At 40.7% G+C, this 12013-nt stretch overlaps 1 protein-coding gene across 1 annotated transcript; it reads left to right on the top strand.

Moving 5' to 3' along the window:
* Positions 1-9653: 9653 nt before the first annotated feature.
* LOC109259366 (vomeronasal type-1 receptor 1) lies at positions 9654-10583 on the top strand. The gene has a single exon (XM_019436980.2). The coding sequence runs from the start codon at positions 9654-9656 to the stop codon at positions 10581-10583; it is 930 nt and encodes a 309-aa protein (XP_019292525.2).
* Positions 10584-12013: the final 1430 nt, after the last annotated feature.

The raw sequence follows: 12013 nt of genomic DNA, 5'->3' as shown, positions 1-12013 counted from the left end.
GCAGGCATCGTGGCTGGTCCGGCTGTCTAGGGGAGCCTGGTTCAGGACTTGCCATCATCATTTGGTTCCTGTAGGACTTCTTCTTCAAAGCCACAGAAAACTCAGGGTTATACACTGGTAGTCTGGCCACTGACCAATCTCCACAGACAGAAAAGCTGGTCAAGAAAAATGCAGACTATCTCAGTGGAACCTCCATGATAACTATGGAAGTAAAGACCACTCAGATGAGAACAAGGGAAGGATACTTACTCTGACCTTGTAAAGCAAGGGAGTTACTCATTATCAATTGTTTTGGGGAGTGACTCCAAGGCAGCAAAGGAGTGGAAAAGCTTTATGCTGGAAAAAATGGGAAGGCTTCAGATGTCCCAGGACTGGAGCCTGTTAGCACAGGAAAAGTGGAGGAGGGCCAGATAGAATTTGGGTGTCTTATGTGATTTATTAGGGGTGTATATTTGGCTTCCTCCACTTGGTCCAAACAAGAATGGTGGGAGTATTTACATTAGCGAAATTTCTAAATACAATTCAAGGTTTGCCTTATGTTTTGTTGACTGTGCAGATTTAAAGTAATGAAAAAGAACAGTAACAATGCAGAATTAAACATGTGTTTGTAGCTTTATGTTGTAAATAGCACAAAAAATGAGGACATACTCTTTCAGTATTTAAAAACGATTACCATATTTAGCAAATGAGTCATGTCGTCTGATGAAGGAGTTACATTCCAACAAATGTTTGACAAAAACCTTTTGTTGTTGTTAATGAAAATATCAGTCAATATTCATAACAGTATGAAATACATGTATGAATTTATTGGCATAAAGGGACTCATTCCCTCATTATCCTTTTAATGCCTATAGAATCTGTAGTGATGTCACTTCTAACATTTCTGACATTGGAAATTCGTGTATTCCCATCTTTTCTGTATGATCAGTTTGGGTAGAGGTTCATCAATTATACTGATATTAAGGCTTTGGATTTCACTAATTTTCTCTACAATTTCTCATTTTCTATTGCATCCATTTTTGTTTTGATCTTTATTATTTCTTCTGCTTTCTCCGGATTTCATTTCTCTTCTTTTCTAGTTTCTAAAGGTGAAAGCTGGAGTCCTTGATTTGAGACCTTTTTTTTCTATAAGTGTTTAATGTGATCAACTTTCCTTGAAGAGCTGCTTTAGAAGGCTTCCACAAATTGTCTTACATTGAGGGATTTTTTTCCCCATTCCATTCAGAATAATTTTAGAGCAATTTTTAAAAATTTATTTTGGTGTGTGTATGTGACAGAGAGAGAGAGTCATCAAACATAGAAGGGATCTTCCTAAAGAGCTTCTATAAAAGTGCTATTGCAAATGCCATGCCTCTTTGTCCATTAAAAAAAGTATTCCCCTGGGCACCTGGGTGGCGCAGTCGGTTAAGCGTCCGACTTCAGCCAGGTCACGATCTTGCGGTCCGTGAGTTCGAGCCCCGCGTCAGGCTCTGGGCTGATGGCTCGGAGCCTGGAGCCTGTTTCCGATTCTGTGTCTCCCTCTCTCTCTCTGCCCCTCCCCCGTTCATGCTCTGTCTCTCTCTGTCCCAAAAATAAATAAAAAACGTTGAAAAAAAAAAAAAAAGTATTCCCCTGAGATTGTGAACAAAACACAATGCCTACTCTCTGCACTTGTATTCAATATTAATATTGGTGTTTTTGTCTAGTGCAATAAAACAAGAAAATGAATATATAACATTTGGAAAGGAATAAATAAGGAATTTATCACTAGCCACCTTAAATTTTTTCCCTAAATAACATCTGCACTGGGTCCTTCTTTGGAGATCCAATCCACTATTGCAATGCTTCCCTACCCCCTGTAATTTTCTTCACTCCTTCTGGTTCTTTTCTACTTCCAAAAGACAACCTATTACCTTCTAAGATACCATGTAACTCAACACCTTAGACTCATTGCTTATTGTCTGTGTCCCTTAATGAGAATGCAATTTCCATAAGGAAACATTCCTTGTTTATGTTCTGTGCACTCATACATCATATACCTAGAAATGTGGCTGACCCACATAAGGTACATGTCTGCTGAAGCACTAAACAAATATCCTGCACAGAATTCCTGTTCATTTGCAACATTGTGTGTTGTTTCCAACTCTACCCACCCAGTACAGTCTCTCCCTTCAATTTCAGTACCCTCAGATCTCTCAGGAAAGGAAAGAAATGGTATTTTGGATTGACCAAGTGGATAGGATATGCTCAACTTAGTTCTCTCACTTACTAGATTTCAGTGCCTTCTGTTCAATTTGCATGAGGATTTTTGCCCTCCCCATCCTGTCCTGACACTCCTGTTACATATCTCAATTAATCACTTTTAATAGCATTTGGGGGTGTGCACAGTTCACAAATGTTTTCCACAAATAATCTTCAATCCCCAGTAGACACTGTCAGTGCAATTACAGGTGAAATGATAATCACTTCCCAGCAAGCAGATGAGATCACAGAACTTCAAAACCTTTATCTCAGGGTTCAAAATCCCCCTTTCCGCACCTGCACAGGTTCCATCACCGCAGCCACTGCCCTCACAGCAAACTCCAACTGGGTTAGTAGCTATTTTTTTTTCCCAATTAAATTCTTCATTATTATAAGGAGTTTATCTCAGGAAAGCCAGGGATAACTGTTCTCTCAGAAGCAGTAGGTTTTCTCAAGCAGAAACATACAAAACCCAGCCGTGGGGAGACCTCTCCGGAACCAGCTGAGGAAAGGAGAGGCCCTTGCCACCCTCGTGCACCTGCTTCAGGGCCACCCTGGGTGCTCCCTCCAGCCGCCAGTTCCAGCCCCCTGTGAAATGGGCTCTCACCTGTCTGCAGCCCTGACTCACAGGCTGCACCCTGGAGCCATCACAGCAGGGGCATGTGATCGGCAGTGAGAGACGATGAGTTCCCAGACGGTGAGTGTCTGAGCAGCCATTGCTGGGATGCCCCAATGCTTCTGGGGGTGCTGCTCTGCTTTGCAAAGGGGAAAGGCATGTGGTGCTGACTAAAGCCCAATGATCTGTGTCCAAATTTCTCTCGTTTGTAAAAATTCACATCTCATTTACAGAAAATAAGGTCTCATTTGTTTTCATGATAGAAACAAGCATCTTATGGTAAGAAAAATGTAGCCACAAGTTTGTGGGGGACAGGAGCGCCTGGGTGGTCGGTTAAGCCTCGGACTCTTGATTTCGGCTCATGTGGTGATCTCACAGTTTGTGGGTTCAAGCCCCATGTCCGGCTCCGTGATGAGAATGGCTGCTTGGGGCTCTCTCTCTCTGCCCCTCCCCTGCATTCTCTCTCCCTCAAAATAAATAAACGTCAAAAAAGAATTTGTGGGGGACAGACAAGAGGAATACTCAGGACTGTAGTAGTCTCAAAACACAAATGTTACTCCAACAGGTAACCAGATTTTAAAGGTGCTTCAATAGTCTTGTCCTTGTACAAATCTGACATTCTCTCTACCCTTTAGGGACCTCAGCTGTTCTTTGGATCCATTCTTATCCATTTGGATCCATCCTTATCCATCTATCATCTATCTATCTATCATCTATCTTTCTATCTAAATACATACATAGTGTGTGGCCACCCCATCCACTTACCCACCTACCTCATTTTATACACTGTTACTTTCAAAGAGAAAATAATTCTGGCCAGAGACTCTTTAGTGACAGGCTGGCTCGCCTTCCCCTCTCTGAGAGCAAGGGCACTAAACTGAGATTCTCCCTGTGACTCACAAAGACACTATGATCAGGTGGACGTTGTGAGCCATTATTGCCCTGTGCATTGCTACAATTTTATCAGGCTGGAGTGGTTAATAATCACACTGATCTGAAGATTCATGTGTTTCTGTTCTCTCTCTTTTATGTTTATTTATTTTTGAGAGAGAGAGAGAGCACGAACAGGGAAGGAGCAGAGAGGGAGACACAGAATCTGAAACAGTCTCCAGGCTGAGCTCTCAACACGGAGCCCCACGCGGGACTCGAACCCACAACCCTGAGATCATGACCTGAACTGAAGTCTGACGCTTAACCGACTGAGCCATGTAGGCACCCCTAGATCTCTTATTAAAAAGAAAAAATATCGCGGCGCCTGGGTGCCTCAGTCGGTTAAGCGTCCAACTTTGGCTCAGGTCATGATCTCGTGGTTTGTGAGTTGGAGCCCCGTGTGGGCTCTGTGCTGACAGCTCGGAGCCTGAAGCCTGCCTCGGATTCTGTGTCTCCCTCCCTCTCTCTCTGTCCCTCCCCTGCTCATGCTCTGCCTCTCTCTGTCTCAAAACATTAAAAAAAATTTTTTTAATAATAATTATAATAAAAGAAAAAAAATAGTCCTTCTTTGCTCCCTGGCTCTGCCCCTTTCCCGGCTGCCGCTGCCGCTGCCGCTGCTGCTGGGGGAGCCCACCCCTCGCTCTCACCCCATCCCGGCCCTGTAGGCGCGGCCTGGCGTGGCCTCCTGCCCTGTGCCACTGTGAGATGCTGCCCTCTGGGCCCAGCGTCGCCCCCAGTCCCGTCCACCACGCCCCACCCGATGCGAAAAGCAGGGCCGGGTCTAGGCCAAGTGCAAAGCCGGAGCTGCCACGAGTACCAGGACTAGGAGGCGTGCCTCCGGAGCTTAGATCACCAAGATGATTACCAACTGGTTGGAAAACGTGGTCCGGGAAAGCATAGTTAAGTATTTGAGGCCATTAACATCACCAACAGCGAGGCAGTGGTTGTAAAAATTCTCAAGCCAGTGAAGAAAAAAAATAAAAGGAGAGGTTAGGGTTCTGGAGAAGCTTCATGGTGGGACAAATATCATTAAGCTGAGGGACACCGTGAAGGACTCTGTGTCAAAGACACCAGCTTTGGGGGGCACCTGGATGGTTCAGTGGGTTAAGCACCCGGCTCTTGGTTTCAGCTCCGGTCATGGTCTGGAGGTTCAGGAGTTTGAACCCTGCATCTGCAGACGGTGTGGAACCTGTTTGGGATCCTTTCTCTCTCTCCCTCCCTCCTCATTCTCTCTCTCTGTCTCCTCATGTGCTCTCTCTCTCAAAATGAATAAATAAACTTAAAAACGATTATACCTGAAAATAATGGAATGTCATTTTCAATTGAGTTCACTTTATTATTTTAGAAACAAGCATTTCATAATTTTACAATGTTTTTACTTCCGAGTGTCACCTGTTCATACACAGTGCCAGCATTTTTAAAATAGATTATCTAAATGATTAATATCTATAGTGAGATCATGCTATTTGTCCTCCTTTATAATCTACACAGTTAAATAATTTCTTTGTATTTAAGTTTAATTCATTGCTGGTACATCTTTACTTATATCGACTTTCATGTTAATCAAAAAAATGGCCTCTGATTTGGTACGCATGGTAATGATGTGTCAAAACAGATTTATAAAAATATACTCTAATATTTTTACATGGCAGATTTGACATCTTTATGTTAAGATATAGGGTATAATTTAATTCTAAGATGAGAGCAAGAAATTTACCTCTTAAAAAAATAAATTTACCTCTACTATTTCAAATAAATCTCCAAGTAGTTTAACCATGTATTAAATAAATAATTTTCCCAAATATTTGATGATTTACTTTCATCCAACACAGTTTTTGGTTTACTGACTCTGATCTGTGCTACTGATCCGTGTACGTCTTCAGCAATGACAAGTTGTGGTTAATGGTCTTTGTATCTAACACAGCAAGTTCTCTTCATTGAACTTAAGTGTAAATTCATAGAGGGTATATAATACATTATGTAATATGGAATGTATATAATATATAGTATATAATTGGGTATGTTTACATTTTTTGTTTTGTAGTATTAGAAAAACGTAGGGGTGCCTGGCTGCCTCACTCGGTACAGCATTTGACTCTTGATTTCAGGGTTGTGAGTTCAAGCTCTATATTAGGCATGGACACTACTTAAAATAATAGTTAAAAAGAAAAAAAAGAAAAATTTATAAATTTTCACTTGAATTACATGAAAAGGACACTGTGTTAATTAAATCATTTACAATATTAGACTTTCTGTCTTGGAAATAAGTCTATCTCTGCTATTTGTTTACTACTGATTTTAAGCTTTTTTTTTTTCAAGTTTATTTATTTATTTTGAGAGAGAGAGAGAGAGAGAGAGAGAGAGAGAGAGAGAATCCCAAGCAGGCTCCATGCTCAATATGAAGCCCGACTTGGGGCTGGATCTCACAACAAGATCATGACCTGAGCCGAAATCAAGAGACAGATGTTTAACCGACTGAGCCACCCAGACATCCCAAACAGAGCATTATTTCTCCTTCTCCTTCCTATCCTCCTTCTCCTCCTACTCCTTCTTCTCCTCTTCCTTCTCCTCCTCCCCTTCCTCCTTCTTCTTCTTTTAAGTTTATTTATTTATTTTGAGAGACACACAGAGAGGGGGGTGGGGCCAAGAGAGATGGAGAGACAGAATCCCAAGCAGGCTCCATGCTGTCAGTGCAGAACCCCACGTGGGGCTCAATCTCAAGAACCATGAGATCATGACCTGAGCCGAGATCAAGAGTTTGATGCTTAGCCTATTGAGCCGCCCAGGTGCTCCCAGAGTATTTCTTAAAGACAGAGCATTCTTCTTATGGAAGTCTCCCTTTAAAATCTTGTTGAATTTAATTTTCTATTAATTTACTTCAGATCTCTGCCTCTTTTTCCATCACTGATAAGGTTTTTTATCTGAGTGAAAGCACTGACTTTCCACAAAGGCTCATACAAAATAGACTTGGTTTGGATACCTGCCCCCAAAGAGTTTCCCTAATGTGATTCCTTTCTTTTGAGTATCATGGTGATTTATATACTAAGCTAGATCCCTTACATTTAGAATTATGGGAAAATCTGATACATTTCATTAACTGACAAGCTTATGAGCATCTGTATTTTAGGTGGGTTTTACCTTCTTTAGTTTCCAAACTGCTCATTTATCTGTTCCCTCTGGATACAGATGTCACTTGGTTTTAAGAGTCCTGTCTAAAGACAGAAAAAAAATTAAGTACGGTAAGAATAAAGTAATTTAACAATGAAATGCTAAGAATAAAATGTGTATTGTCTAGGTTTAAAAATATTGTCTTAAAGACACAAAACTTAGAAAATATTATTAATAGAAGAAAATGTCTTTGAAAACTGGTATAATGGAATATTTCAAATATACGTGAAAGATAACAGCATAAGGCCCACAGACTTATCACCACCTTAAACAGTTAAATTACCAGCACGCAGTCATTTCATCTATACTGTCACCCACGTTATCCACACCAGATTATTTAACAAAAAAAATCATATGTATAATTATATTCTCAAGTAAATAATCAAGAACGTACTCCTACACAATGACATGGGATGTAAAGATTGGATTCCTTCATAAGGAGGACCTGAGTACCTTTCTAATACCTACAACAATAACTACTCAATAATATCATTAAATAACAATAAGAGCTCATGTTTCCCTTATTCACCCCCATATAATTTGTGTTTTTCCATTAAGAGTTTGGCAATTAATAAGTCCCCCTCTTTTTCTTATTCTTATAAAAAAATGGATCATTTATCTAGAATAATTTAAGATGTTCTATCAATTTATTACATCCTACTGATACTGCTTCATATGCTGTCCCAGTCAGTCACACTAAAGGTATAATTTTTGCTAGTGGCTTACTCAAGTTCTAGTTCAGTTTATTTTGAAGAACACTTCAGAGGTAGTACAGTTCCTTCTTATTGCCTCCCATTCAAAGAAGTTTTTTATAGCTTTTTATATAAGCTTTTTATTAGTTTTTTATAGCTCAGCACAGAGCCCAACTCGGGGCTCGAACCCATGAGCTGTGAGATCACGACCTGAGCCGAAGTCAGATGCTCAACGGACTGAGCCACCCAGGTGTCCCTGTGAGAAGTTGCATTTAGAGGCCACAATCTGGAGAACAGAGGTGGTAGTTGCTCGGGAGTTGATCACAATATCTGAACCTGTTCAGTTGAAAAAACTATATCCATCTCTCTATACATTTCAAGTCAAATACACATTGGTTAATGTTGACTTCTTTCAATTACATGGATCACATTAATATCCTTATTCAGTCATTTAAAAAAAATTGATGACTTTACTAAAAATACGATATTGGATACCAGTTCACAATCTTGGCTGATAGTTTTGGTGTTTTGTTTGAATACACCCTGATAAAAATCAACAGACACAATTATTTTTTTTTAGTTTCTCAAAAGTTATTATTTGTATGGATTGGTCATAAACTTCTCACATAATAAGGGTTGTATAGGTATGCAAACATGTTTTAAAGTCACTTTGAGATTGAAACTAATGAGTTATTCTTGGGGCGTCTGGGTGGCTCAGTTGGTAAAGCGTCCCACTTCGGCTCAGGTCACGATCTCACATTTCATGGGTTCAAGCCCCGGGTTGGGCTCTGTGCTGACAGCTCAGAGCCTGGAGCCTGCTTCAGATTCTGTCTCCCTCTCTCTATGCCCCTCCCCTACTCACAGTCTGTCTTTCAAAAAATGAATAAAGCTGTTAAAAAAAAAAAAAAGGAATTCGTAATTACATTTATCTAAAATATCTAACGATTGGTGGAAGAGTATAAACCTCCAACTCCCATGTGGAGATAGGACTCTTAAGAAAAAAGAACTAGAGATTCCACATTTAAGAGAGCAGAGATCATCGGGGACTTCAATATTCTCAGATTCTCAATGTTACCCTGACCTGGAACCAGATTTCAAAATTACTGTGACATTCGAATGATCCTCCAAATCTGAAACTCTTCCTACCCAGCAAGGACCTCACGATCCCCTGATCAGTAGGAATTTTTAATGTGGTCACCCCTCACAGACGTGTAGCGTTTAACAGCATGGTTTGTTCCGGCAGATAAAGTTCTACTCAAGGAGCGTAATGATGGATATTTCAATATTCTTTCTCCGAGAGCACAGTGCACATAATTTAGCCCCTACCCATGTCTCCATGGTGTCCATTCCCTTTTGATTAAGGGAATAGAATGAGTCTCTTTTGCCCTGGAACGACTACAGTTCAAACATAGGAGTGACCCGTGGTGATCACAGGTGTTAAGTAGTCAGAGACTCCTCCAAATTGACTCTGATTTACAGAAACTGTGTAAATTCTCACTCCAAATAAAATGACATCTTTGTTGGAGAATTAAATTCATTACATGTTTTCTTTTCAAAGTTATTTCTGGAACTTTCCCTTGGTTTAAAATTCTTCTCTGATAAAGTTCATATGTATATTGTACTACATTTTCTTAAAATTACCCTTCAATTTTAATTGCTGTTATAAACATTACAATTGTATCTAAACATTTTAAACAAATCCATCTGCCTATAAAGTTGATGTGAATGTTTATGTCTAAATATGCCACGACTCCCTCCTCCTTCAATAACCCAAGGCCTAAAGGTTGCTGTCAATTGGTGTGCATCCTTGGAGAAACATCTTCTCTACAGTGACGTAGTAAAATCTCCTTTAAATAACCACTATCTGACCCTTTTGTTGCTTTTAAGGACATATTCTGAATGTCCTCTATGCAGAAAAAGTGTGGTTTATGGAAAGCCCTACAGGAAACATGAAGATAGTAATACATATATTTTGGATTTCCTCCAGATCTTCTGCCCCAGTTAAGACCAATTTCCACTTGAAATTGATGGGCTCTTCCAACTTGGAAATGGGGATTATCTTCCTCATTCAGGCAGCACTGGGGATCCTGGGAAATTCCCTCCTCTTTGGTATTTATACCTTCACTTTGCTCACAGGACACAAGTTGAAACCCAAAGACTTGATTCTCAACCAACTGGTCTTAGCCAACAACTTGGTGCTTTTCTCCAAAGGGATCCCTCAGACCATGGCAGCTTTTGGATGGAAATCTTTCCTAGATGACACTGGATGTAAAGTTGTCTTCTATGTACACAGGGTGAGCAGAGGAGTTGCCCTCAGCATCACCTGCCTGTTGAGTGGCTACCAGGCCAGTAAGCTTCATCCTAAAATCTCTGGGGTGATGGGGCTCAGAACATCTCCAAAATGCATTGGCTTCTGCTGTTTCCTCTGCTGGATCTTGCATCTCCTGTTAAATATCTACACGCCAATGAAAATGACTGGGCCAGTGAACAGCAAAAACCTGACTTTAAAAAATATATTTGTCTACTGTTCTAAACTACCACAAGATAAACTTAGAGGCTCACTAAATGCTGTCATATATTTTTATTTTGACTTTGTGTTTCTGAGCATCATGGTGTGGGCCAGTGGCTCCATGGTCCTTGTCCTGCTCAGGCACAAGCAGCGAGTCCAACACATTCACAGCCGCAGCCTTTCCCCCAGACCCTCCCATGAGGCCAGAGCCACACAAACCATCCTGATGCTGGTGAGCTCCTTCATCTGCTGTTACTGTCTCTCTGCCATTTTGTCTCTTTGCATAACATTTATTCAGAGTCCAAACGAGTGGCTAGTAAACATCAGTGTGTTTGCGGCATCAAGTTTTCCAACATTCAGCCCATTTGTGTTCATCAGCAGGGATGTGCATGTCTCCCGGTTCTGCTTTGCCTGCTGGACAAGGAAAACAATTTCCTTAATCTGGTAAAACAGGTGTATATCTTTTGACCTGTGCAGATAAATCTGTTTTTAGTTTCACCCTTCATTAAAATATACGTGACTCTTTGGTGCTAGTTACAATTCTAGGAATCTGTGATATCCAGTGATTAACACCCCACTCTCATACAGGCACAGTGGAGCCAAAATAGATTTACACAATATGCAATTATTACTTAACATACACAGGCTGTATTCCTCAGCTAAGAAGTTTAAGGTCCTTTACAGAGTATAGTGTATGAGAACTACCAAGTTTGCCAACATGAGTAAAATGTCACCTATATCTAGTAAGGGCTTCTCAATAGTTGTAACAGGTTTTTTCCCTAAACATAAGTGAATGAGACTGTATCTATCAGGGAAAAGACCTGGAATGGCCCATACGGGGAAGGTACACGCAACCTTTTTTTTTTTTTTTAATGTTTATTTATTTTTGACAGAGAGAGAGAGAGAGAGAGAGCGTGAGCAGGGGAAGGGCAGAGAAAGAGGGAGACACAGAATCTGAAACAGGCTCCAGGCTCCGAGGTGTCAGCACAGAGCCTGATGCGGGGCTTGAACTCACGGACAGCAAGATCATGACCTGAGCCAAAGCCGGACGCTCAACAGACTGAACCACCCAGGCACCCCTGTACACGCAACCTTAATAAACAACAAAACTGTAGTGTTTGTGGCAGAATACCACAGATCAGAGGAAAATTCTAAACTTTGTCCTAACAATGACAAAGGTCAATGAAGAGGTGTAGGAACATGTGTGAATCATCACCTTTGCTTTTTAGATGTCATTTAGTACATACATAATAAAATGTGTTTCATTTTAATAAACTTCCATTTGACTCCCAATTTTGGTTAAAATATTATGGTTTAATGGTTCTCAAACCTAGTGTGTTTCCAACTTTCAGTCATTGGCATTTATTTTAAACAAAAGGCAGGGACACCTGGGTGGCTCAGTCAGTTGAACATCCCATCTTGATTTCGGCTCAAGTCATGATCCCAAGGTCGTGGGATCGAGCCCTGCATCAGGCTCTGTGCTGAGCGTGGAGCCTGCTTAAGATTCTCTTTCTCTCTCTCTCCACCTCTCTCCCCTGCTTGCACTCCCCCTAAAATAAAATAAACAAACAAAAGACAAAATTTCAAGAGCTTAAGCATTTTTCACTCTATTTCTCACATTTAGTATCAAATATAAGAGTTCTTTTTTTCCCCACTGGCCTATTTTTCTCTATTTAATTCACGCTGTTCATATTGTCCTTAAGGATTTTATCTTATTTTATATTAGTTTAGTTTAGTTTAGTTTGAGAGAGAGGGAGAGAAAGAGAGAGGGAGAGAGCTGGGGGGAGGGCAGAGAGAGAGGGAGAGACAGAGAATCCCAAGCAGCCTCTAAACTGTGAGCACAGAGCCTGACACGGGGCTCAAACTCACAAACCATGA

The sequence above is a fragment of the Panthera pardus genome, unplaced genomic scaffold, assembly GCF_024362965.1.
Source record: "Panthera pardus isolate Hobbes unplaced genomic scaffold, ASM2436296v1 HiC_scaffold_18, whole genome shotgun sequence".
In the NCBI taxonomy this organism is placed as follows: Eukaryota; Metazoa; Chordata; class Mammalia; order Carnivora; family Felidae; genus Panthera; species Panthera pardus.
This window is presented reverse-complemented; position numbering and strand designations above follow the sequence as displayed.

Excerpts from the sequence above, each read along its gene's own strand:
- LOC109259366 (XM_019436980.2), top strand. The coding sequence starts at position 9,654 with ATGGGCTCTTCCAACTTGGAAATGGGGATTATCTTCCTCATTCAGGCA.